The 26,624-nt window shown below is 40.5% G+C and overlaps 1 protein-coding gene across 3 annotated transcripts in view; it reads right to left on the reverse strand.

The window, feature by feature from the left end:
* Fam20b (FAM20B glycosaminoglycan xylosylkinase) overlaps positions 1 to 22,834 on the reverse strand; it is a 50,332-nt gene extending 27,498 nt beyond the window's left edge. Inside the window, exons 1-5 of one of the 3 annotated variants that reach the window (XM_071600276.1) lie at positions 21,867 to 22,263; positions 9,727 to 9,863; positions 8,848 to 9,354; positions 4,296 to 4,382; positions 1,301 to 1,410 (exon numbers count right to left, since the gene is read on the reverse strand). In XM_071600276.1, the coding sequence (XP_071456377.1) occupies positions 1,301 to 1,410; positions 4,296 to 4,382; positions 8,848 to 9,224 (574 nt within the window). In that variant the 5' untranslated portion in view covers positions 9,225 to 9,354; positions 9,727 to 9,863; positions 21,867 to 22,263. Of the gene's footprint in view, positions 1 to 1,300; positions 1,411 to 4,295; positions 4,383 to 8,847; positions 9,355 to 9,726; positions 9,864 to 21,866; positions 22,264 to 22,726 lie in introns of those variants that run through there. The other 2 variants (XM_027934949.2, XM_027934951.3) reach the window with 2 other exon arrangements.
* Between the last annotated feature and the right edge of the window lie 3,790 nt (positions 22,835 to 26,624).

The following is a 26,624-nucleotide window of genomic DNA, read 5'->3' on the forward strand; positions in this document are numbered from 1 at the left end:
ATTCCACAAAACCAAAGGCCAAATGTTTTATCTAATATGCATATGCTAATTCACAATAAAGCGGGGGAAGTGGCACCAGGGAAGAAGAGATTACCCTAGATAAAACACCTTAGATTAGGTAGAGGGGAGGGGAGGGGAGGGGATGTGGGGATAGGAAAGATACTAGAATGAAACAGACATTATTACTGTATGCATATATATGACTACATGACCAATATGATTCTGCAACATGTACACTCAGAAAAATGAGAAATTATATGTCATGTATGTATGATACATCAAAGTGCATAAATAAAAACATTCTACTGTATAACTAGTTAAAACAAATACAAATTTTTTTTTAAAAAGGACTTTTATAATATCTGTCTCATTTTGTAATATCTTCTCAACATTCATGCCACAAAGGAGAATACCACATCACTGAAGAAGAGTCACTATGAAGAGGTTGAAACAAGAAACCATAGCACCTCTGATTTTTTTCCCATTCTCATCATGCCCACAAAGGGACTGGAAGTGAGAATGTTAGATCCCTCATTTCAGAGTGAGATAATGGAAACCAGAGGCATCATAGCTAGCTTCATGCACAATGAGTTAAGGTGACCCTTGCAGAGTAGGAGGAGGTGGTGGTGATGTTCCAGGCCCAAATGCAACCCTACAAGGGAATATCTGATCCCCTTACAGAGTTACCTTAAAGTTTCTTCAATTATAAGAAGACAGCTGCCAAGAAAACACATGTATATAAAAAATAAGTGAGCCAATGATATATAATAGTAACTTATTTAGGCCAAATTTTGATTTTGAGACTTAACTGTGAGACCAAGTGGAAGAAATAAAATTATCACTGCTTTCACTATTAGTAACTTACCTTGCTTTCTACTTCAGAGGCAAGAAGGTATGCACTGGGCAACATTTCATTTCCATTTACCTTTAAATCTGTTTCCCCCACCAACCCAAGACCAGGTTGTTTATTTGGTTTGTTTATTTATTACTGGGGATTTAACCCATGGGCATTTTACCACTGAGTCACATCCCTAGCCTTTTTATTTTGAGACAGAGTCTCACTAAGTTGCTGATGGCCTTGCTAAATAGCTGAGGCTGGCCTTGAACTTGTGGTCCTCTTGCCTCAATCTCCCATGTCACTGGGATTACAGGCGAGTGCCATGGCACCTGGCTCTGCTTATTTGTTTTTGTGTTCTCTCAAGTTCTTCAAGTCCTAAGAAATGTGAACCTCCTTGCTGATGATGCCCCATTTAACTTATTAACTGTTCCCCTATCTAAATGTCCTCTATAATCTTCTTACCTACAGCTAGGAAGGTGCTCAACAGCTGCTCCGTAGCAACAGGCTTGATCTCTGTCCGTAGATTAACAAACCTGCCAACCACCAAGGGGGCTCGGCGGAAACCCAGAATCCTGATTTGGAAGGTTGAAGAAGAGAAGAAAAAAATTCTTAAAGATGTATTTTAAATAAATAACAGTCTCAAAAATTATGTTTATCATGTTAGATGTGTGAAGAGATTTAGGTAGGCAGGTAAATCTTGTTTTTTAGAGGTACATATATTTAGGAGTTTAATGTTAAGATTGATGTAATTTATTTTCCACTTCAGCAAAAAGGATTAGGCTAGCTGGCCAAAATGTGAATAGCTGTTAAGTCTAAGGAATGAGTATATCAGTTCATTATGCTATTCTCTCTACTGTTAGAAATTTTTCATAATAAAAATTAAAAATAAAGAAAGTATTAAAAAAAACTGGGCCTAAACTCATACATGGGTTCAAAACTTTGAGTAAAATAGCACACTGATAAAACTATGCAAATTGACCTATAAGAATAAACACAGAACAACTTAAATACAGAATATCTGGAGGTCTCTGTCATCAATGGTCTAAAAAGCACTACCTTATGATTAAAAACAATCATTTTTCAAATAAATTAATCTTCCTGGCTAATAAACACACACTCCCTGAAGAAAAATTAGAGGGGCAGAATTTGGAACACAGAAAAAATTAATAATGAAGAAAATAAAGATCATCCATAATTCCACAACCTAGAAATAACATTTTGGCATGTAAGCATTTTTCCTTTCCATGAATGTATAAACACATACTACACATATGCACACACCATTGAGCTCATACTTATATAGTTTTAAATGCATGTAAAAACATATTCTGAGTTACATATGCTCACACATGTATGTATAAACATTCTTACATGTATGTGCATATCACGGAGTTACACTGTGTACAGCTTTGCATCCTGCTTTTTACTCATTCTTGCATCACGAACCTTCCCCATATCATTAGAAAGACTTTAAAAGTGGTTATGTAATAAATAATCCACTATTTAGGCTGCTGATTCTGCCCTAAACCTAATCTTAGAAAAGCCACAAAACCAAAGAGACCAACAGATCTGCAAAGTAACACAAAAATTGAGAGAAAACCCCTAAGGCACAAGAAGGTATCTAAATCTGAGTGTAATAGAAAAACAGCAAAACCAAAGCAGAAGTGTCAGGAGCGATGAACAGAAGAAAAAGGGTGGGATGTAGTCTTTCTCCCCACTGACCACTGCTGGCCAAAGGACAGCAGGCAGTTTAGTGCTGAAGGGCAGTATCACAGCAGCACTTGGGGCTAGTTAGGAGCAATTAACAAAGAGACAGGGGTTGTCCAGAGAATATCTGGCTTTAAGGTAGGAAAGAACTTTCAAATACAAGACCCCAAAGCACAAATCATAAACTACAATATTATGTTCAATTGTTATCAAAAGTAACTATTTCTGTACGAAGAATATCTCACTCTATGTTCACTGTGTGAAAAATTAAAACTTGTCAGAGCTGGAAAAATAAAAAATAAAAGAATAATGAGATACCTCTTTATATATATTAACAAAAATTCCCATATTGGATAATATAAATATTATTCTGGAAATGGGGAAATGATGTTCTTCATGACCTGCTGGTGTTCAACAAATGGGAAACAAGAAAAGAGCTGGGAATGAAGAAAATAGGCAAATAAACAAAGTCTTGGACAGCTTGATTCCAGTGTGCCATAATGTGAGGAATAAGATTTACCCAACTCTCAGTCATTAGGTCTTAAAAGATGTTGCCCAAATTCATGGTATTATAAACATTTATTTGAGTTTTTCCATATTAGTAGGTGTTTAGTTTGTTACCAGTTTTTTACTACTATAAAATGCTACAGCTAAAATAACTGTACATATATCTAATTTTTTTTATTATTTCTCCAGGGTACTTCTTAGAAATACCTTAGATATATGCATAAAAAGGTAATTATTTGTTCAAAGGGTATGAACATTTAATACTTTGATACAAAATGCCAGAGTTCTTAACAGAAAGATTGAAATTAAGAATTTTATTTTAAAGCATATCTATTCCTGCCAATAAAGTATTACCCTTTAAAAAAAATCTTTAGCAGTTGATAATTCCTATTCAGTTAACTTCCTGTGTTCTTGACACATTTTCTAATAAAATTTTAGGGTATACACAGATTTGTAGAAACATGTAAAAAATCCTTCCTAATAGAAAAAAAAAATTCACCCTTATTTCTTTATGGTTCTCTTATAGATTTATTTTTAAACAAATATTGTGAATAATTTCATTTAAAGTCAGTCAATATGCCATAGAACTGGTGAGATGAGTAATTGGAATACTAGACACCTCAGCTAATAGGTTCTGACTAGAAACCTACTGAGAAAAACCTATTAATTTTTCTGATTATAGAATTCATATCTATTTTTTAATTACTGTTTTTTGAGGCAGTTAATATGTTTTTCATACATGTATATATATACATACATACACACATACATATTTATATATACACATCAACACACACACATATATTTGTATATCTATATATATAAATTTTAAAAATACAAGAGAATATATTTCAAGCTGTATGTTGCTAGTATGTGGGGATGAGTCAGTATGACTTACTTTAATGACCAATAATAATTCAGACATCTGAATTCAAAAATTTGGTTTTCATCCTGCCATTTTATTTATCAAGATCTTCACTCATGATAATGACAAACGGAATGCCAGGAATGTCATGAGGTAAAAGGAAGTAAAACTCTGAAGTTAAAATTTACTTTGGTGTTCCTGGTGTCACCCATATGAGGGACTCACACAAACATAATGGAATTTAGTCAACCAGTTATTTAAAATAGGTAACAAGTCCAAGTTATTAAAGTGTCACACTTAGGAGGAGTTCACAGTTCTCTTCAAGAGAGATTCTGAAAAGGAAACGGAGTGAATATAACCCATTGGGATTACACGTACCTGTCCAAATGAAAGGCTGCTACCTCTGCGTTGTGTCTATCATAACCAGCATATGGCTCCCCTTCCACCACATAGTCTCGGCTATACCTACAAAGGGAATGGGAAGCACAAATGTTGACATGAATTATACCAGTATCAGAAGTGACAGCACAAGAGGTAGAATATAGAGTCAGAGCAAACCTGACTGTGCTCCTTTGACACCTTCTCTGTCAACCTCAAGAACAATTCTGGGCTAGCACCAATTATTGGTAGATGGCTTAAAGATCAGGTAAAGAAGGAAACCAGAATTCCCTATCTGCCCTAGCAATCATTCAATGACCAAAACATGGAAGATGTTATTGTTACCCATCTAACAGGCTTTCAATGCAGTTAAAATACAGCTACATAGTAATTTTCTGGAAGGCAAGAACCATCTGTATATTGCCAGAATAGTGTTAAACCTACAGTTAGTGCTTAATAAACGTCTACTAAATAGCGAACTAAAGAAATAAAGGAAAAACTTCAGCTTACCAGAATGGCTGTGGTAAGGCTTATAAAAGAAGTTTAAATTTCTTTGGGAAAAATAGTCCTGACACTGCTTAATTTTTTTTTTAGTGAGAAGGCAAAAGTACTTCTGAAGAAAGCTGCTTGAATAACCATTCTGGCCTGGCAGCAAGAGCTGAAAGTGGCTCTTTGTTACTTGATTGGGTAACCTTGAGTAAAACCCTCTGTGCTCCGGGTCTCAGATTCCTTATCTACAATATTAGGGTTGGAGCAGGAGACCATTTCTTTCTTTCTTAATATATTTTTTTCGTTGTAGATGGACACAATACCTTATTTTATTTATTTATTTTTATGTAGTGCTGAGGATCAAACCCAGTGCCTAACTCGTACTAGGCAAGCACTCTACCACTAAGCCACAAACCCCAGCCCCGGGAGGTCATTTCAAAGGTATCTTTCATCTTAAACTACACTCTGATGAATTTTAAACCACCTACATGACATAAACAAAGGATAAGAAAACCAGCATATTTATACTAATCATCTTAAAAGAATTTTTAAAAATTGTTTTAGTTGTAGAGGGACACAATATCTTAATATTTAATTCACCTATGACTTCTACTGCTCACTTGCATTCCTGAATCAAAGGGGACCTAATAGATTTCACAATGGAACTGTAAAATAGAAATAAGAGACTGAAGTGAAGGAAAGCAGTTCCACTAAGGACAGTGAAATTCCCAATGCTGAAACAACTACAAGTGGAAAATGGCACTATAAGGTAGTGGCCTCCAACTTAAATGACCTTAGAGTACAAAGTGAAATCGCATCACAAAAACATGTCTTCAAGGCAAAGTGAGGAAGCATTCAAGTTAGAAAACAGCATCATCACTTGGGTGGGCACAATTTTTCTTAGCATATTCCACATGCCACATATTTTTTGCTCCCCATACAAATGATCGTTTAGGTTTCTTAGGTTTACACTGGCTGCCTCTAAATTAAATTTCAATTTTTAAATACTACTACAACACTTTTCTCTCTATTACAGGTAAAGTCTATCCATAAAGCTGGGGGACAGTTCTTGAATACTTTATTTTTCAGGACTTCAGTGAAGTCCCAGGAAGCTATGTGGTGATATGCAGCACATTCCAGGAAGTGAAGCATTAAAGAGCTTCCCAATACATCTAAAGGCTACTGCAAAGAAATGTAAAACCCTAGAGGAATCCAGGGCTGGAGGAGAAGGGAGGGAAGGAAAAAGGAAAAGAATAAGAATCAAAATGAAAGAACTGTATTGGAGTCAGGCATCTGAATCCTCAGCTCATATTTTGGCTGTGAGAACATGGAAGTTCAGAACTCTGAATCTCATTTTCCTCATCTATAAAATAGTTTGGTTAGCTAATCTTCAAGGTCCCTTCCAATATGTTCTAAGATCATTCATTCACTTCTACCTAGTTCTGGGCTCCTGCCTTCTTATTCCTTTTCTACTATAACTGCAGCTTTTGCCTATAAAAATCAATTTACTTCCAGAATAAATACAGCTATGTTGAAAAAAAAATTACTTTGGTAGTGTAAGGGAAAATGTGTATATAAGTGTCACTGTATTCCTATATATGTCAACTACCTACACATACCTTCTATGTCTGAGAGTAGGACATGGACAACCAGGCTCCAGAAATGCTGAAACCACAGTGGCTGCAAAGAAAGGTGCTTGTCTCAACTTGGCAGATTCAGACCCTCCTCTCTGCAGAGTGATCCATCTTAAGTCACTGACAAAACAGCAAAATTCATACAGTAACTGCCAATAAATCACTCCTATCCTTCTAGTGAAGGACATCAGAGTTTGACCAAGGACATCAATTTACACTTACAGCAGTTCTAAATAGCTTGTGAGGCCCTGGAGGTCAGAACAGCATTTTGCTGGCTGTTTAGGGACGAAGTCAATTTCTAAAAGTACTGAAACCCTGCCAACCACCTTCCCCAACCTTCGATAGTGCCTGGTGTAAAGAAACACTGGTCAGTATGTGCAGTGACTGAGTTCACGCCTTCTTCCAGGGGCCATGCAGAAGCTGGGTGGGCAAGGGAGTAGGCTCGGGCTACCCAGTGGATGGTGGGGGGAAACAAGGACCCAGTTTGATAGGAACAAAAAGCAAAGGGAGATAAGGCATAGCATATCAAGGAGGACCAGACTGTGGGGCCCTTGATCAGTAGGCTATAGAGGCTAGGTGTTATCCAGTGGGTCACCTCACAATAATCATTTGTGCCAGGGAAGTCCTTGGATGTTTTAAAGTTAAGGAGCACAGTGATAATTTAAGTATTTTAGGGAAGAATTTTCAGGACGATCTGGAAGAAGAAAGTAATGGGAAGGCTGCAGGGGCAATAAGACCTGAGACAAGCAAGTAGTGACTAGGCTTTATGCCTTTTTCTGTTGCTACCTCCTTTACTTATCATTTTGGCCTCTCTCCCCTTCATTTATACTTTGTCTGAACATGAGTTCTGTCCATACTGCACATTATCACGAACATCTATCTTCTGACACATTCCATCTCAACCTTAATTCTCTAATGTACAAACAGTAGGTGTGGAGAGGACCTCCTCTTCTTTAAACACAAAATACTCATAACTTATCTCTTTCTAGATAAATATGATTTTTATTTTCAGTTTGTCTTCTATCCATTACTTTGTTCAAACAGCTAATCTCTCAAGCTATAATCTGAGAGGTCGAGGACCACACTTCAGAACTAAATTAGCAATTTTGATGATGGGTGCTCCAGGAAAGCAAAGAAAGAAGCTTGAAGAATTATGTATGTGGCAGAATACAAGCTGCTCACAATTCTGACAGATCTGGGTTCAAACCACAAATGATTATTGTGAGGTAACCTTGTCAAGTCACTAAGACTGTTTCTTATTCTACAAATAAGAACTGTTATGGTTTATATATGAGGTCATGTGTGAAACAATGCAAGAAAGTTTATAGATGAAATGACTGGGTTATGAGGATTTTAACTCAATCAGTGAATTAATCCCCTGATAGGGATTAACTGGTTGGTAATGGTAGGCAGGTAGGGTATGACTGGAGGAGGTGGGTCCCTGGGGGCATGCATCTGCAGTACATATTTTGTCCTTGTTGAGTGGAGCTCTTTCTGTTTTCTGGTGCCATGTTCTGAGCTGCTTTCCTCTATCACACTCTTCTACCATGATGTTTGTTCTGCCTCATCTTGGGCCCCAAAGAATGGAGATGGCTGTCTATGGACTAAGCCTTTTGAAACAGTGAACCCCCAAATATACTCTTCCTTCTCTAATTGTTCTTGTCAGGCCTATTGGTCACAGTGGTTAAAAAAGCTGATTAAAACAACAAATGAAAGCATTTACAGATACAAAGAGTACTTGGTATAATGCCTGGCAAATGGTGTACATTCAACAGAAATCAGATCTACCCATGTAACCATACTTTTCCCACATTACCAGCCAATCAGACATTTCTGTTCTCCAAAAGTTTACCACATTTTTCAACTTGCCTAATTTCTACATCTTTCATACAACATATACTTCCCAGTTCCAGGCAAACACTGATCCCTTACATTTCTGGAATCCAAAAATCTATAAATCTACAACTGCTCAAACACAAAACTATGTGAAAGGATCAATACTTCAGCACTGAAAGGGGCTCTGGTTAGTCCCCCACAACTCTGGGTAACTCCTACTCTACAGCATCACTAACATGGTTATCCAATCTTTAGCTGTACATTTTTTGGTGATAAGTTGCTTATTTCCTGACCAATTCATTTTGTATCTCTAACACCTGACTCACAGTAGTTATCTGATAATTAGAAATCAAGGATAACTCTAATTGTTAAAAATTTCAGTCTTTTAAAGGAACCAAAACCTGTTCCTATATATTGCCTCTACTCAAAAGAATCACAGAACCTTCACAACTAGACACAACTCCAAAGATATTCTAGTCTACTTCCTTCATTTTACTGAGAATACAAAGAGGAGAAATAAACACTCTTACATCTCTCTCTCTGGTTAAGTCAATCAACCAACAGCATGCATAGCTTCTGAGATGAAGACTCACCGCTTAGGTTTGAAGACAACTTTCTGTCCTCCTTCAAGTATCAGTAAGGCTTTCAGCTGAGTCCCTTTATAACCTACATCGGCTTTAATGATTTTCTTGGTGGCCATGGCATGCATAATTGCCCCCAGCTCTGGTGTCTCTTCAGGGTACACTTCTCGGGGTACTACCCACTGGGCTGCAATCTCCCATGGTGATTGCAAGGTGTGGTCCAGCTTGGGTGCCAACTCCACCCGCAAGCCAGTCATCATTCGGTGAAAAGCCCTCTGGTCCTCCCGGTTGGCAGCTGATGTATCTAAGTTGTCAATCAGGAAAACTTTGGTGAAGATAAAGATGACAAGGAGTATTGCTAACAGCACAACTCGCTGCTTAAGCTTCATGGTGACCTCTTTTCTTCCTCCCCTAACCCACTCTCTCACTTATTAAAGAGAGCAGGTGGTGATGGTCAGCAAGGAGATTCCATGATTACACACACTCGTCCACTTCTTCACTGGAGTGCCCCCACAATTCCTGCAAGTCAAATACAAAGCAAAATTTGGTCAGGAATTCTGTCCTACCCCTATATAAGACTCTAGCATGTTATTTACCCTTCTGGAATTGCTAATCCCAAACTTAAGAAGACCCAATAATTTAAAATAAACTACTCTTGAGAAGGACCTTATTTACAAGTAAGAACTGGGTACTGAAAGTGAGGAAATATCCCTGTTTTAATTGGGATGCAGAACCACCTAGGAGTTCTTTGGGTGTACATGGCTAATAATTAACAAAACGATGAGGAAAAAGAAATACAACAAAAGCAAAACTTTCAGACGTGCATAGTTTCTTAACTTTCATTTTTCTCTTTTCAAAATCCATTATGGATTTCTGAATATTCAAACCCACCAGTTTTTGGTTACTTTTCCAGTTCTTATCTTCTTCAAATACAAATTGTATGATACTTTGTAGGACAGGAACTCATAAAAAATGCCAAAGAGGTTGCAGAGAATAATAACTCCTCCAAATATCCATTGCCAGCAATCCTGAATAGATTAGAACTGTTACTTATGTATTTAAACCACCCACAGACACATATCTCTACTTAATTAGTCTTTCACTAATTGTTTTTCAAAATTAAAATCCCTGCAAAAAATGTATAATCAAATCTGGATAAATTAAGGAAAAACATTTCCCTATGTCATCTGGCCATTAGAATATGACAGAAAACTAATGAAACCTGGCACTACAATACTACTAAGTCTAGAATGGTCAGGTGCACAAAGGATATTAATGGTGTTCACCTAAAGAAGTGTTGCTTCCAGTATGAGCTGACTGCACTCTGGGAAATTCTCAAGCTAGAAGATTCCAAATACAATATTTTTGCAAGGGTGTCAAGAACATATAGTTCAGTCTCATTTGCATACCGAGAGGTTGCTTTTCACTCCACAGGACCATTTACAAACATGCACAAGCATATTGCTCTGCTATATGTCTAAAGAGAATGCGGCACTGCGGCACTGGGGTAAGAAGATGATGACAAGAAGATAACAGGGTACTGGTTTGCTCTCCAATCATTTAACAACTCAAACCATTAATCGAAGAAATAAAATCATAACAAATGATAGAGCAAAGGGCTGAGGCTAAGATACTCAGCCTGTCTAGGGCTGAGGTTATGGCTCAGTGGTAGAAAGCTTGCCTGATGTGTGTGAGGAACTGGGTTTGATTCACAGCACCACATGTAAATACATAAATAAAATAAAGGTCCATTGACATAGATACTCCATCTACATTTGAGATTGCTACCCTGGTACGGTAACAACAGCTGTTAACAGTCTAAAAAACATGTTCTAAGGGCAACACTTTGTCATAACCCAGCTGATGTGAAGTTTATTCTCAGTGATTAACCACTCCTTTCTTGCTCATTTTTATGAAGAAAGCATAAAGTGAGAGTCAAATTCTAATTATTCCCAGCCACCTGTTTTGCTTCATCATCAACTCCCAGGAAGTAATTATTAGCTGAAACAAAGACAATTCAAGTGCATCTAAAATGTAACTGTGATGGTATCAAATTTAGTATGGAACTCAGTACAGCAGTTCCCTGTGACTACTGATAACAGCAGTGTCACGATACTGTTGCTAGTTCTAACCCAACCTAAACCACACAATGTTTTCAATTATTTGTTCAACAGTACACTTCTGAGGCAGCAGTGACAAAAGGCAATATGGAAGTCTACCTGCATCGGCAATGCAGACACCTACAGATGCATACGGTACAGTTCTGGCGTGAAGGGGTTAGGTAAGCAGGCTTATCCTTTCTACAAAACATTATCTAATGGTGTGGTGCATTTCATGCAGAATAAAGAAAATCCACTCTCAAACTATGTAAACATATAGTATACAGGTTCAGACTGTGTTTTGTTATGTTTCTTTTTGTTTTGTTTGTGGTGAGGAGATTGAGCCTAGAGCCTCATGCATGCTAGGCAACAGCTCTATCACTGAACTACACCCAGAGCCCTGATTTTGTTTTGTTTAAATTATCAATGCAATGAAAAGTTCTAGTAGTTCCAAAATTCATATAAGACAAATGAACTGATTTTGCAATCAAAGTTTGTGTGCTTTTAAGTTTTGAAATATTACCTTATGAATAGGCCTCAGAAGAACACACTCACCAAGTCAAGGTTGCAAATAATTCATTCACTCAGCTAGGACAGATATATTACTGGAACTGAAGAATTTGAATGTTACATTATATCACTATTTACCTCTGAAGACTGGTAGTAAGGGCAGGTTAAAAAAAAAAAAAAAAAAAAAAAAACAGGCTGAGCAAGCATTCATGTTTGTGATTGATTAGTCACCACATCCTGGTAGAAGAAGTAAGATCGTGATTTTGCAATGTTCTTTACCACTGCCTTCCATTTCCAGACACCAACTTACTGCAGTGTCCCCATCATCTCCTACTGGACTCCAGAAAGATCTGGCTTCTGGCTTCCAGGCTCTCAATCCAGCTCACTTACTACAGCCAAAATTAGGTTTCTGATCACTCAACCACCTTTTGACAGTGCACATTCCTTAGCAAGGCATCAAAGCCCTACCCTAAATGGCTTTAAGCCAGACATCCTTCTCATTGTTCTTCTTCTCAGTTTACACTAAATGGACCATTTGAACACAACCTTCCCGTCATGTGTAGTTGCCCCTTTGCCCCTACCACTCCTCACTCCTGAAAATCCTCAAAATCCCTTTCTCTGACCTTTTATTCCCATCTCCTTCCCTTTCGAGGCTCATCTCCAAGGCTGTTTTTGGACCCTCCTGCACACTCTATGGTAAATTCTCCCTCCTTTCAGCCAGTACATAACTACTTTGTGCCATGTATAATACCTTCTCATATACAGTTCTTAATACCCCTTGCAGAATCTAGCTCCTTAGAAGGGTCCACTTTATTCCTTTATGTTCGAGAGAGGATGCCCAAGACAAGGTATCCAGGCTATATTATTGTCCTTTCTTATTGAGACAAGCAGCATACTATATAATCTGCAAACCAGATTTGTAGGGAAAAAAATCCCCATTTCAGATACTAAGGAAATAAAAGCAAGATCATGGGTATATTCCAAACTATTCATAAAAACCTCCCTAGCATTCCCAGAGGAGTGTACCTGCTATATTTCATGCCGCCCTGACTTCCTACTATAAATGTCTCACATTGTTGCACAATGTCCAGTTATATTATGGTCATTTATTGTCATGTTTCTGTTATATGGAAAAAAAGCCTACCTCAAAGGACAAGTAGTTTCAAGGTAGTAACACAACTCAAAAAAAATGTTACAATATAAAAAAGCCAGTGTAAATGATACATTTGTAAATAGCTTTCACACTAAAAGCTGGCTTCAACTGGGAGTTCTGGAAAGTAGACCTTTACAAGGAAACTTCCTACTGAACCCTGGCTTCACTCTCAGCTCCACCAGCTACATAGGGCTCCCCACGCAGCTCTTTTACTCTAGTTCTTCACAGACACACACACCACCATCCTACACGGGTGATAAACATTTTTATAAAGGACAAACATGACCGTAAAGTTGTTTCCAGAGAAGAGATATAGATTCCACGGGAAAAAGTGAGATCTTAGTGTAAAATTCTCAAATTTAAAAATCTGACTGATGTTGGAGGAACAGATACACAAAAATATGTCAGTGCAAAGGTCTAGAAATCACGTGACAAAATCCAACATATATGACTGCTAAAGAATATAACAATACCTGTCCAATGCTTACTACTTTACTGGGGATATTATGAGCCACTAGTGGGATTCTAAGCCTCACTAGTACCAGAGTCCCTTTGGATTGCCCTCTAATTTTGGTTGACGATTTCACACTTACTACTTCTGAAGTTACAGAGAAGAAATCCCAACCTTTGTTCATAGCAACTAAAAGTGGAAATCTCAGTAAACAAAAAAGCTTCACTTTTTTTGCATTTCCAATTCAATGTTCAAGACAGGCTCTTAATACATAAGTGGTATACAACAAACACCCTTTTTGATTAAGTGCCACAAGGCAAATCAACGTTCAGTTACAAGTATTTCATGCAGAGGACTAGTATCGGAGATCTGTGGCAGAGGGGTAGAATTCACTTAATAACTACTACATGATAATATTTATCTCCCTCCCCTCCATCCTGAATAGAAACTACAACAAACTTCTTTCCTGCTAATTGCCAGTTTCAGCAAAATTCTGAAGGTTTGGTGAGTATAAGAAGTAAGATCTGGGCTGGGTCTGTGACTCAGTGGCAGAGTGCTTGCTTAGCATGTTTGAGGCCCTGGGTTTGATCCTCAGCACCACATAAAAGTAAAGGAGGGCTGGGGTTGAGGCACTGAGTTCGATCCTCAGCACCACATAAATGTAAATTAAAGATATTGTGTCCACTTAAAAAACTTTATATATATTAAAAAAAGGAAACAAATAAAATAAAGGCACGCTGTCCATCTACAACTACCAAAAAAAAAAAAAAAAGATCTGAATTTATTAAGAGCTTTTTGTTGACTGTCTACAAAGATAGACACCAACAACTCCTCCCATTAAGAGGTAGAGCCTACTTTTTGTCCTCCTGAATTTGGGATGGTTTGTAACTTGCTTTTTTTTTTTTTTTTTCCTTTTTTTAATTGGTCATTTTTAGTTATACATGAAATAGGATTCATTTTGACATAATTATAAAAGCATGGAATATAATTTGTTTTAATTCAGTCTCTAGTACTTCCCCTTTCCTTCCTCCTTTTCCTTTCCTTCTACTGATGCAACTTTGCTGTGACCAACAGAATGCAGTGGAAGTAACTATGTGCCATATCTGCACCTCGCTGCTACCTCTAGTGGCTTCCATTTTTACTCTTGGGATCTAGCCACCATGTAAAGAAGCTTGAGCTAGACAACAAAATGAATGACCTATACAGAGAGAAGCCTGGCTGGCTCCTAGCTATCCTGGCCACTGCAGCTGAAATGCCAGACAGTGAAATGAAGTTATCAAGGGCATTCTAGTCTTAGTTGAATTGCCTGCTGAATAGAGCCACACAAGTGACCCCAACTTATATCACGTGGACAGGAACCAAGCAGCTGAGAGCAGCTGACCTAAAAATCTGAAGCCTCTAAATTTGGGAGAGCTGTACAACATTCTTACATCTATTCTCATCTATCGACTCTTTTGGAGATATTAAATATACCAGGAGAAAGGACATGGGACTAAAAACAACTCTTTCAGGGAGGAAGAAAACATTAAATTAACTATTAAATGTAAATAAAGATTCAAACTGTTAGGTCATACTTGTAAATAATTTAACACCATTTTTTTTTTTAAGACAAGTCTTGCTAAATTGCCCAGGCTAGCCTCAAATTCTCAATCCACCCACATCAGTCTCCCTGGTAGTTGGGATTACAGGTGCACACCACCACACCTGGTTTATTAATGCTTCCTGTGGAACAATATACTCATAATAAAAGTTATATGACACTTCTGTCTTTCCAACCATCACTGTAGATTTTTAGGAAGATACATAATTAAGAAAGTCTCAATGATAACACAAGGGCTAGGGATGTAGTTCAGTGGTAGAGCACTTGTCTACCATGTGCAAGGCCTTGGGTTCAATCATTTAAAAAGTTTAACACAAGAAGAAATAGATTCTTGTGTTAACAAGAATCTCAACAGGATTACTAAAATGGACTTATAAAACTTTAGAGCTCTATTCAGACATATGTAGCTCAATCAAGGCTCACCTTACACAAAGTATACATACTCAGTTGATAATGCTTAATCTTTATATTTTAGCCAATTCATAACAGCAAAACCACAACCCTTCAGTATGAAAAGTAGACACACACATTTTCCCCCTGGGCTGAGTCTTTTTTGCTTTTTAACTGGTGGTGACATTACAGCACTGTGTTAATTATTAACTATTATGAATTTATATCCCTTGCCCCTTAGATATAAATGTAGTTTCTCCTGATTAGTGTCAGTGGTTATAAGTAAAATCAAGAGCATTCAACAATCTTTCCACTTAGCAACGTGTTCTTCCTTCCAGGAAATCAAAATCTCCAATACCAAACAGCAAGTTTTTATTACCTAAGTAAACATCAAGTACCCCCAGAAAATGAGCCCACTTCTGCTCTGCTACCTACTTGCCTGCCACAACAGCACATTCTTCTCCCTCTTTCTCTTTAAATGGAAGTCTTCAACTAAAATTCAAAACTAATACAAAATAATTAGATAGTGTCTATAGGTATTTTTCCTTTCGTTGCCAATTCTCCACTTAAGAAATAGCTTCTTAATTCACCTTCTTATTCTAAATAAAAGCTCTCTATAGCAGAGGAGAAAAGAACATATACTATGGATTCAGAACACCTGTGTCTGACCAGGCACCATACAGCATGCCTGTAATTCCAGCTACTCAGTAGGCTAAGCAAAACAATCACAAGTTCAAAGCCAGGCAAACTTACCTTTTTAAAAAAAAGGGTTGGAGTACAGCTCAGTGGTAAAGTGCCACTGAGTTTAATCCCCAGTATCAAAAAAAAAAAAAAAAAAAGGAATGCCTGGGCCTGAATGCATGGTTACCACCTAATGTGGGACCTGGGACTCAGTTTCCACATGTGAAAAATGAAAACAGAGAACACTACTACCTAACTTACAGGGTTTGTTAAAAGTGAATGATAGGGCTGGGGACGTGGCTCAAGCGGTAGCACGCTCGCCTGGCATGCGAGCGGCCCGGGTTCGATCCTCAGCACCACATACAAACAAAGATATTGTGTCCGCCGAAAACTAAAAAAAAATTTTAAAATTCTCTCTCTCTCTCTAAAAAAAAAAAAAAAGAATGATATTACCATGGATACTGTGCTGACTTGTGCCTAGAAGAGCCATACTAATCACTTTAGTCACTGTTATCATATAAAAAATCCAAAGATGACCTCCTAACAGAAGAAAGAATGGCAAAGAAAATAACCCTCACTGGAGTCAAAATCCTATAGTATTTTATTTTCAGTTACATAACTAGAGGCCTAAAGAATGTGTGTGTGTTTGTGTATCTAAAATTAACAGTTTAGTAGTAAATAGTAGTCTTACATCCCTGAACCAAATTTCTTCTCAAATCTGTAGAAGTAGATAAAAAATGTAAGTGAATAGGTATCTTCAAACTACAATGTGAAGCAAAAGACTGGGAATCTATATCACCAATTTAACCTGTTTCTTTTCTCTACAAAGTTCAATTCTACTATATTCAATGTAACCAAAAGAGACACTCACTCTATTTCACACACAAAGCTGAAATCAAATGTCTTTCACAGTATTCGTCGGTTTCAAAAACTAGTTTTAAGCCAGACAACTCTGCATGTCCTAAAGCTCTTAAGACAAATCTTGAGGGCCAGGGTTGTGGCTCAGTGGTAGAGTGCTCACCTAGCATGCATGAGGCATTGGGTTTAATCCTCAACACCACATAAAAATAAAATACAGATATTGTGTCCACCTAAAACTAAAAAATAAATATTAAAAAAAAAGATAAGCCTTGAGAAAGTTGCAGGCATATAAAACCTAATTCATACATAGTCAAAAGTAGTTGGAGTGTTAGATTTACCTTGTTTTCTCGACCACTTAAACATTCATACAGTATCTATAACCTGACACTCTTATGTAAGGTCCTCTTTATCAGCTCCTTGTGAAGGTAGTCAACTAAAAGGCATTAACGATGTGTTGAGGCAGGTTTTTCTTCTTGGGTGTGAAAGTAAAAATGAAATAAATAGGCAAGAGTGTTTTCTCTTTTTGGAAAAAAACCTGCAATCTGTCCTGTGTAATCTTTAATTCAGGGAAACCCTCTAACTTTCCTTGAAAACTGGAAAAAAAAAATCAGCACATACTGCTAGCAATAGGATTTGTTTCAAAAAACCAAGATAGTCATTGTTCAGTGATCTAGATACTCAATGGAAATGAGTATGAATTTGCATGCTTTAAATTAGCCAGGTATAATGAAGTTTCTTATGTTTTAGGTATTTCACTCCTCAACTGCCAATGCATAACCACCAATTAAGGCTATATTATAGAATGCAATTACTATACAGTGTAGGGATATGGAATTTCAAATAAGATTTTCCTCCAGCTTTTTATATCCTTACCTTTTGTGTGCATGTGTGGTACTAGGGATTGAGCCCAGGGCACTCTACCACTGAGCTACATCCCCAGCCTTTTTTATTTTAATCTGAGACAGGATCTTGTTAAGTTTCTCAGGCTAGCCTGGAACTTGTGATCCTTTTACCTTAGCTACCAGAGCAGTTAGGATTACAGGCGTGCACCGCCTCACCAGGCATACTTTCATTTTAAATGTTAAATTTGCCAGTTCTTGGGAAGGTTATAAGCTCTATGTAACAACTGTACCTCAATTTTTTCTGTTGAGATAAGGTCTTGCTATGCTGCCCAGGATGGCCTTGAACCCATGGGCTCAAGCAACCCTGCTGCCTGGGACTATAGGTGTGCCATTGTGTCCAGCTAGCACTTCAATGTTTAACCTTATATTCTAGGGTATGGCAAAGTGAGAGTCCACGGGAAAACACTTTCAGAAATATCTGAATCTCAAAGAGGCCTGTACTGAAGTGATAGCTGGGTGCTTTCAGGAATGATCTCTTTGTTAGAATACACAGCACACCTACACTTTTTGGCATACTTGTCTCTCTAGTATATTGTGAGTCCCTTGAGAACAGGAAATATATTTTACTCTCTCTTTATATTTTCAAGAGCTTAGCACAGTGCAGGGCATGTGAGTGTCACTTGATAAATGTATGTTGAATTAAGAAAAGTGAAGAGCAAGGAAGAGCAACTTCTATGGTTATAAGCATTTCTTCTGAACAAGCAACACTGGGGTGTAAAGATGAACTTTTACAGATATAGGGAAATAAGCCCTGGAGGGCTGAGGATGTGGCTCAAGCGGTAGCGCGCTCGCCTGGCATGCGTGCGGCCCGGGTTCGATCCTCAGCACCACACACAAACAAAGATGTTGTGTCCGCCGAAAACTAAAAAAAAAAAATAAATATTAAAATTCTCTCTCTCTCTTTAAAAAAAAAAAAAAAGCCCTAGAAAGAATTCAGATAGTACAGTAAAAATAGAGAAGTATTTAATACATTTACCAATTTTATACACTGATTTTTAAATTACTGAAGTTGCTGTCTTCTGTATACCCTGATCCCACCTTTCTAGGCTACTGCTATTACTAATCTGGTTCCTGATGATAGCCTGGATTAAGAGTAAAGATCTGGGAATGCTAAGAGGAAGAATGGAGACTGCTAGAGAAGACACTGCCCAAGAATGATACAACACAGGACTGAAACCGTATCTTCAAGTATCACTGCCTGAAAAACTACTGCTTTCATACTATATACTTTTTAAGACAGGAAGAAGTACACAAACATACGCATCTATACAAGGTGCAAATTCACTGAGCCAAATAAGAAATGAATAAAAAAGGTCTTTTTGCTGCCAAATCATGGTTATCAAGTTCAAGTACTAATAACTCAGAAGAGCTGCTAGAACCTCATGTAGCTGCTTTACATTCAATCTCTGGAAGCAGCATGATCTGGGTTTCTACTCCCCAGAAGATTAGAAGTTGTACACAAGCTTTCCTGCCCCCGAAGGAAAGGACAAGCTGACTAATTTAAAGCAGATTAAATAATTCAAAAAGCAGAGGGGCCAAACACGTACATTTCTCAATCACCCCAAAGCCTTGCTTAATTACTGTCAGTGATGTATGCTAGTAATCATAACCTTGAGATAATAAAAAAGGTTAAACTATGTTGTTTAAAAAGAAGCAAAATATATAATACAGTGTAAGAAGTTTTCCATAAAAAATATGGCTAAAATAAGAATTTTTGAATACAATACCTTATTTTCCGACAACATTTGGCAAACAAGGTATTGCCACACCAGAGCAGAACATCAAGAGTCCAGAGCATGAAATGACAGATTTTACTACCTCACCCTATACATGATTCTATCCTCTTGACACATTTATAATTTTATATCCTTGACATCCTTTTATAATGTACTCAAATTAGCACACTCTTCTCAAAGGGGCTATTTCCTTGCCACAAAGTACTGAAATCAAACACAAACCAAAGCACAATGTCTCCTTTCTTTATCAGTCTCCATTTCTTATATCATACTGGGATAGCAGATGCACCCCAACATGTTTTAGGTCCACAGATAGGCATTTCTTCATTTGTTTTTGGTAAGAAAGACCAAATCAGAAGCAAGACCTTTACATTACATTCTCTTCTAGGCATCTCTATGTTAAACATTCTGTCATGCTGATATTTTAAGTTGGTCAGAAGCTGGTTTCAGCAGTAAAGTAAGGCCTTCTGTTCTGTACCCCAAGCCCACATGCATTAGGCTTTAGGAATTATGGAGGCAGCTAAACGAAGGCAAAGAGGGAGAGTGAACAGGTGTGGAAGGAGGAGTTGCCCAACATAGGGCATGAGAGAATGTCATCAGTCAATGCTGCTAACATGGTCATTATCAAGAACTCTAAGGCTTTTGTTTGTTTGTTTGTTTTTGGTACTGTGGATTGAACCCAAGGGCACCTAACCACTGAGCCACTTCCCCAGCGCACCCCACCTTTTTAAATTTTGAGACAGAGTCTCACTAAGTTGCTGAGGCTGGCCTCAAACTTGTGATCCTCCTACCCCAGCCTCCTGAGCCACTGGGATTATAGGCATGCACCACCACAAGTGGTTCTAAACTCTTTCAGTAATGCAAAAACACTGACTACTCATCTAACTGCTCAGTTAGTCACCCTAGCCATCACAGGCTGGAGGAGCAAGTCTGTGAAGATGTACTTGACTGAAACCTGTATAGGCTGCAACTAGCTAGAACACTATAAGGACCGAGCTTCAAGACAGCTCCAGCAAATAACACCCTTCACAGATACGTACCTCCACAGCATATTTCTAACAGGAAATCTGAAACACATTTTTCTTGACTTTTTTTCTCTTCATAAAAAGAGGAACTAAACAATTTGGCATCTATATTAGGCTATTTCTTCTTCCCTCAAACAATTCAATTCAGTCATTCAACAGATATTTCTTGTACACCTATTATGTACTAAGCACTGCTATCTGCCTGTTACAACAAACTGTAGGGCCTCAGTATAACTGTGCTCCCCACCCCAATTCACAAAACTACCTGGCACTCAGTCTAGGTTTACAAGACAGTCTCCCTTTTCTCCTCTGCAAATGTGCACACAAAATGCAAACAGAAGCCTCCTCCCTCTATTATCAGAATATAGCAATCACCAAGAGGGGACTACTGTGGTTAGCTATTTTAAAAAGTTGTCAATTTAAGAAATGAAGTATCTGGATTCAAGGTTTACACCACTGAAATGATAGTCACACAAAGCACAGGAAGCTGAAGTCTGTCCTGAGAGTAAAGGAAACAAAGAAAATTTCATTTAGGAACTCAATAGTCAAAAGAGAAAAAAACACAAGCTTTAAGGCTGTGTGAAAGAAAATCTAAAAATGAAAACCAAGAGAACTGACTAAAAGTGAAGGAATTATCAATTTAGCATAAAATAATTCTATGACACAAAGAATTATAATAAAGATGAAACTGACTTGTTTCCTAATCCAAAGCACCCAGAAAGAAAAGAGGGGCATGAGTTTTTATTCTTTCAACAAAATGCACCTATTACTATTTCTAAAGAAACAAAGCAAATCAACCTCACATCTTCATCAGAAATGTGATGAACTCCCAAAGTTCTTGATCATCTTTCACCTCCGTCCTTTTTTGTCACTGTATTTTGTCATGAATGAGGGGGATGAGTCTGAATTACTTGCAGTGCCTTGTTGTTATTCTTTTGACAAGCAATTTCAAATGTGGAAGACCTCCTGTTAACTGATTCTACTGTATGGTTCTGGGAGCCAAAGATCAACATCTTCACAAATTTTTAAGTTATTAATCCAGCTTCCCCACCCCCCACCCCCAGTGCTGGAGATCAAATCCAAGGCCATATGTGTGCTGGACAAGGGCTCTACTTGAGTTATAGCTCTAGCCCAATAATTTAATTTTAAATCTACCTCAGATTGGTTGAGTCTAGGCAACTAATTTAGTATCTTTAACACCTGTACCAGTTCTCAATGTCATGTCTGGTTGATAAATAATATATGTGGAAGCGCTCTAAGCTAAGCTCAAAGGTGCTGCATAAATTCAAGGAATGTAACACATAAGCACAATGAGGTCGTTAGCCCAATTTAAAAAAAAAAAAAAAAAAACAAGCACAGTAAAATTGATGCACGACTTTACATTACAAGGATGATAGGCAGGGTTAATAAATGGCAATATTAACTTTACCTCATCACAGATTTATAAAGTCCTAGTGTTTAATTGCGAAAAGATTCCACATCATTGCTACTATGTCACTACCCTCCAAGGTGAGAAATCAAACCTCCAGAGGGAAACCGGGTAAGGATGGCACTGACACCTGGCCTTAGATCCAAGTGGCAGTATCAAGCACCTCCCCTACTCCCAAATTATAAACTCCTTACCCATCCCAATGGTGATGTGGCCTTTAAAACGGCTAATTCCATAATGACCATCCGTGGCCCGTGCCCTCCACTTTTTCTCCAGTACCCTCTACTCCTCTTCCTATACGAAGACTGGCAGATAACAAAAATCTGATTAAAACCAATGTCTTATCACTCTCCACAACCAAGGACACGGCTTGACCACGGTTCTCGTTCAGCATTAATGGCAACCTTTCGGTTAGCCCGTAATCGGGGGCCGTCACGCCCGGAAATGAAATCTCCAGCACAACCCACTGGGGACTACCGTATCATTTCCTTAAGTTGTGCCCGTCGCCAGCGCGGCGCGCACGACCCCGAGGAGACCGCGGGCCCCGGGCACGGCTGCCTAGCCTCGGGCCTGCAGGTCACCCGCGCCGCTCAGCCACGCGGCGGGCCCGGTAGGATCCCCGCGAGCGCGCCCTGCTCCAGGGCTGCCGCAACGGGCGCTCGGCACTACACGAGGCGGCAGCCGGGCCAGTCGCCTCTGGGGACCGCGCTCGGGCGCGAGAGCGTGTCACCAGAAGGACCCCGGGCGGCCCCAGGTAAGGCTCGCGCCTCAAGCGGGCCAGGAGGCGGCGGCCGAGGCCGCGTCCCCTCAGCAGCGACCGCCCGCAGGGAAGCACGGTCCTGCCTGCCTCCGAGCGGCGGCCACCGTGGCCCCCAACCCGGGACCCGCCCGAGGCGCCCCGGGACCGCGGAGGCACCCGCGCCCGGCCCCGCAGGGAGGCGCCCCGCCCCCGGCGCGCGCCACGCACCGCGCCCCGCCCGCCGCCGGCCCGCACTTTCCCGCCGCGCCGCGCCGGGCGGGGGTCGCGCGCCCTCTCCGCCCCTGCGCCGCTCACCTGTCGGGCCCTAGGCTCGCTCCATGGCCGCCCGCGCGGTGCGGTGCGGCGCGGCCCCGGCCGCCCCCGCCGCCTCCGGGGAGGGGCAGCCCCACGCCGCTCTCACCGCCCCCAGCCGCCGCCGCCGCTGCGGCTCCCGCCCACCTCCGGCCCGGCCATTCCCTGGCCACCTCTCCGCGCCCGAGCCGGCGGTCCCACACCCACCCCCCGCCTCCGCGGCCCCGACTCTTGGTACGGTCCCAGCGTAACGCCTTCCCCGCCGCCAATCCCGCGGTGCCCTCGGCGCGGCCCCGCCCCCGCCCCCGGTGGGCGGGGCCTGCCGGACGAGCTCCGGACCGCCCCGCGTAACCCCTTCGGTTCCGGGCGGGTCCCGCTTAACTCTCTCGGTCCCGGATCTCGTCTCGGCTTTCCTCCCCGCCCCGCTTACACAAACTGGCCTCCCGCTCTCTGGCCTTCGCTTTTTCTTTCCTGCTCTTCTGCAGGTGGGCAACCAGGCAATGGGACTGGAGAGTTGCAGTCCCATGATGAAGTTCTGTTTATGGGAAGCAGTCTCCTTTCTCCTTTTGGCCCTTTTAATCTGTCTTTCCTTGTGCTTGGAGGTTCTGCTCATCTAAAGGTAGCCTCCTTTGATGGAAAGAAGCCAGCCTCATCACACTGAGCACAAATCGCTTTTTCTTCCGACCAGTGCAGAGTTCCCTGCTACACACTTTGAGTGGTATTTAACCGAATTGTGAATCGTTTGCTGTAAAATTAGTTGTTTTACACGTGTACCTTGCAATGGACTGTAATCCTCATGAGGGCATGTCGGTGGCGTCTTGGACCCACATGCTCTGCAACCAGAGGTCCTGGATTAATGAAGGGAAGAGTCTTCCTCCCCTTATGGTATATGCTTTCCGCTGACTTCATGCAGCACATCGACTGTATCATTCATTCAATGTATCTTGCATTTAGTGTGCCTGACTCTGATGTAGGACGGTATACGTTGCTCCATGGAATAGTGCTTATGTGTCTGGAGGGAAGGTACTGAGCTGCTACTTTTTTCAGGGAGGAAAGACTGAGCTGACTACCCCTCCCCTCACCACCCCCACAACAGTTCATTCAAGGAGCAAATTGTATTGGAAAGAACTCTCCTTTGTTGGCTGTATATTGAATGTGCCTCTTAATCTGTCTGAACATTAATTTCCTTATTTGGAAAATGGGAGTTAATCATAGTACCTGCTTTTCAGGGTTGTTGTATTAAATTAGGAAACGTGGGGAGAAGTACTTGCAAATCATTGTGTAAAGTTAGTTGTAATTCAGGTGTGTATTGAGCACTTTCTATCAGGAGATCCTAGATAAATAATTGGATTTGACACCCACCTGGATAATTTGGCTAGGGAGGAAGAATTAATCACTGCAAGGAACATACTGTCTAATGCAGAAGGCGTTGTATCTGCCTTTTACAGGATGTATTGAAAAGTTTGAGGGTCATTATCTGACCATGGAATATATAATTCTTGAGAAAATGAGCTGGGTGGTAATGAGAATCTACCTTATTTCTCTACCCAGGAACATAGTTCTGTCTGCAGTCAGCTAATCTCCCTGAACCTTGTTCAACTGCATAAGAAAATCATAAAGCAAAAGGGTAAACCAACAGTTCTCTAAGACACTTTACCCAAAAGTGTCCTTTCTTCTGTGCAACTCTGGCAAGGACCGTGAGGGTAGACACTCCACCTGTCACTACTCAGGAGAAGGTCAGCTCATCCTGCAGTCTCGGTTTCCTGGACAAATGGTCCCCTCTGTGTTTAAGGATTTTTCAGAGAGGGAGGGCTCATGGCTTCTGGCAGCAACTCATTCCAGTGCTTAATTTCACATCCATCCATTCCACGTGCTGCAAGACAGATAATTTCTCCTCTTCTGTCCTTAGATATATAGAGCCCTGAGTTCAGGGCCTCTGTGTCAAAAGCTTTCAGACAGCAAAATTGTTCTGTCTTCCAGATTTCTTTTTGCCAGAATACATTACCCAGGCCTTTTGTGACTGTGTGTGCAGCGCCAGCACCATGTCCAACACTCCATGACATCAGTGTCTGCCCACTACTCCAGTGACAGCATAGCAGATAATATATTTTAAGTGTCATGAGTGATGCAATCACTTTAGAAGGGAGGCTGCATGACTAGCACACAGCAAGCAACTGCGAGGAATACAGGATACTTAAATTATGCAGCACAGACTGTCATTACTGAAAGACTCAGAGTCCAGGCAGACAGTGTGGGCTGGATATTGTGAGGGAAGGAGAATTGAGGTGAGCAAAGTATGGGTAGGAGAAGAGGAACAATATGAACCAAAGTTAGGCTGTGCCATGTGAACTTATAACAGACATCCTGGGCAGATAATGCTTGGTAGGAGAAGTGTTCAATCATTTATTCATTAATTTATTTATTTAATGAATGTCTACCAAGTGTCAGGCACTGAGCTAGACCCAGGCCACGCATAGATAAAGAAGGCCTAATCCCTGTTCTTGAAAATTCACAGGTTAGGTAGAACCCCCACTTGGAAGATCCGAGCACTTTGTCAAGACTTATGTGATTCTCCTTTCAATACTCGTGGGATGTACTGTGAGCGTAAGTGTCTGAGCTCTTTGCATCTCTCTCCCCTGTCTGCAATCCACAAGGTTCTTAAAGATGCAAACTGAGACTTTATTTCATCCCCACCCCCAGTAGAGTACCAGCTCTGCACTGACATGTTGCAGTGCATTGAATTGAAACCTGAGAGGGAATTTAGATGTCCCTCTCTAACTCTGGGCAGTGGAAATCTTCAACAGAGAAGTCTTGATTATTAGCCTTTGGGCCCCAGAGGCTCATCCACAACCTGTGGAATTCAGGAGGCAGGTATAGTCCTTGTATGCCTGTCCAGACCCACTTCCTGTGAATTCCTTATCCTCCATCCTAAAAGGTCACTTGCTCTTTATTTCCTGTGCCCAGATGTGATCACACCAGTTCTTCACTCAGGTCACCCCATCACCTCCACCTGGAAATATTATGTGTCTCTAGTGCCACTTGCTCAGAAGCCTTTCATGGCCCTTCCAGTGGCTGGTGCTTCCCTCAACTTCTGAGAGCCAGCACTTCATTTGTACCTCTCTGGTGGGAGGGTTTGTGTTGAAGTCTTTGGGGACTGTCTGATGCCATTCCCATGGGTTATAAAGCCTTTGATGCCAAGAACAGTGTTGTTGACATCTGTCTCTATAGGGCCAATGCTGACTGTAGCCAGAGTAGACACGCCACTCGTGGAAGGGGAGCATGAGGTCAGTAAGGTCCTGCACAGGAGGGAATGGAGCGCTGAGGCTCCTCGCTTGCTCCCTTCATCATTGTAAGAATTTTCTAAAAATAGTTTCAGAATTTTCATGTCTCTGCCAATTTGTCAAGCCCCAGAACTCCAGCGACAGTCCCACAGTCCCAAGGCAGAAGGGGAGTCTCAAGATGCCTGCACACATGAAGGGAACACACACGCTTTCTTTGAACCCACCTAACATACCTACAATGATGGATCCCCTTGAAATTAATTAAGAGAATTGTACACCAAGCAGGTTGAGGGAGCCTAGGAAGCGCGTGCCCATCCAAAGTGCTAGGAGCCTTGGAAAGGATGACCCGGAAGGTGAGTGAAGAAGGGCTCCTGTTCCTCCCTTCCCTGCCAGGAACACGTGCTCTGCCTCGCTGCCTCCCGGGGACATTTGTTCTCTGCATCAGGCTCTCCGTGGAGAACAGCTCCTGCATCTTTCCCAATGGAACAAATGCCTTTCTTTCATTTTGCCACCAGATCTGCAGAGCTACTCCCAGCACCCCCTTGCCTATGGCAATGGATGGCCCACTTAAACCTTCATGTGGCACCTCTGTAAATGCCATCTGAGCAAACCACTCACGT

Source organism: Marmota flaviventris, chromosome 12, assembly GCF_047511675.1.
Source record: "Marmota flaviventris isolate mMarFla1 chromosome 12, mMarFla1.hap1, whole genome shotgun sequence".
NCBI lineage: Eukaryota > Metazoa > Chordata > Mammalia > Rodentia > Sciuridae > Marmota > Marmota flaviventris.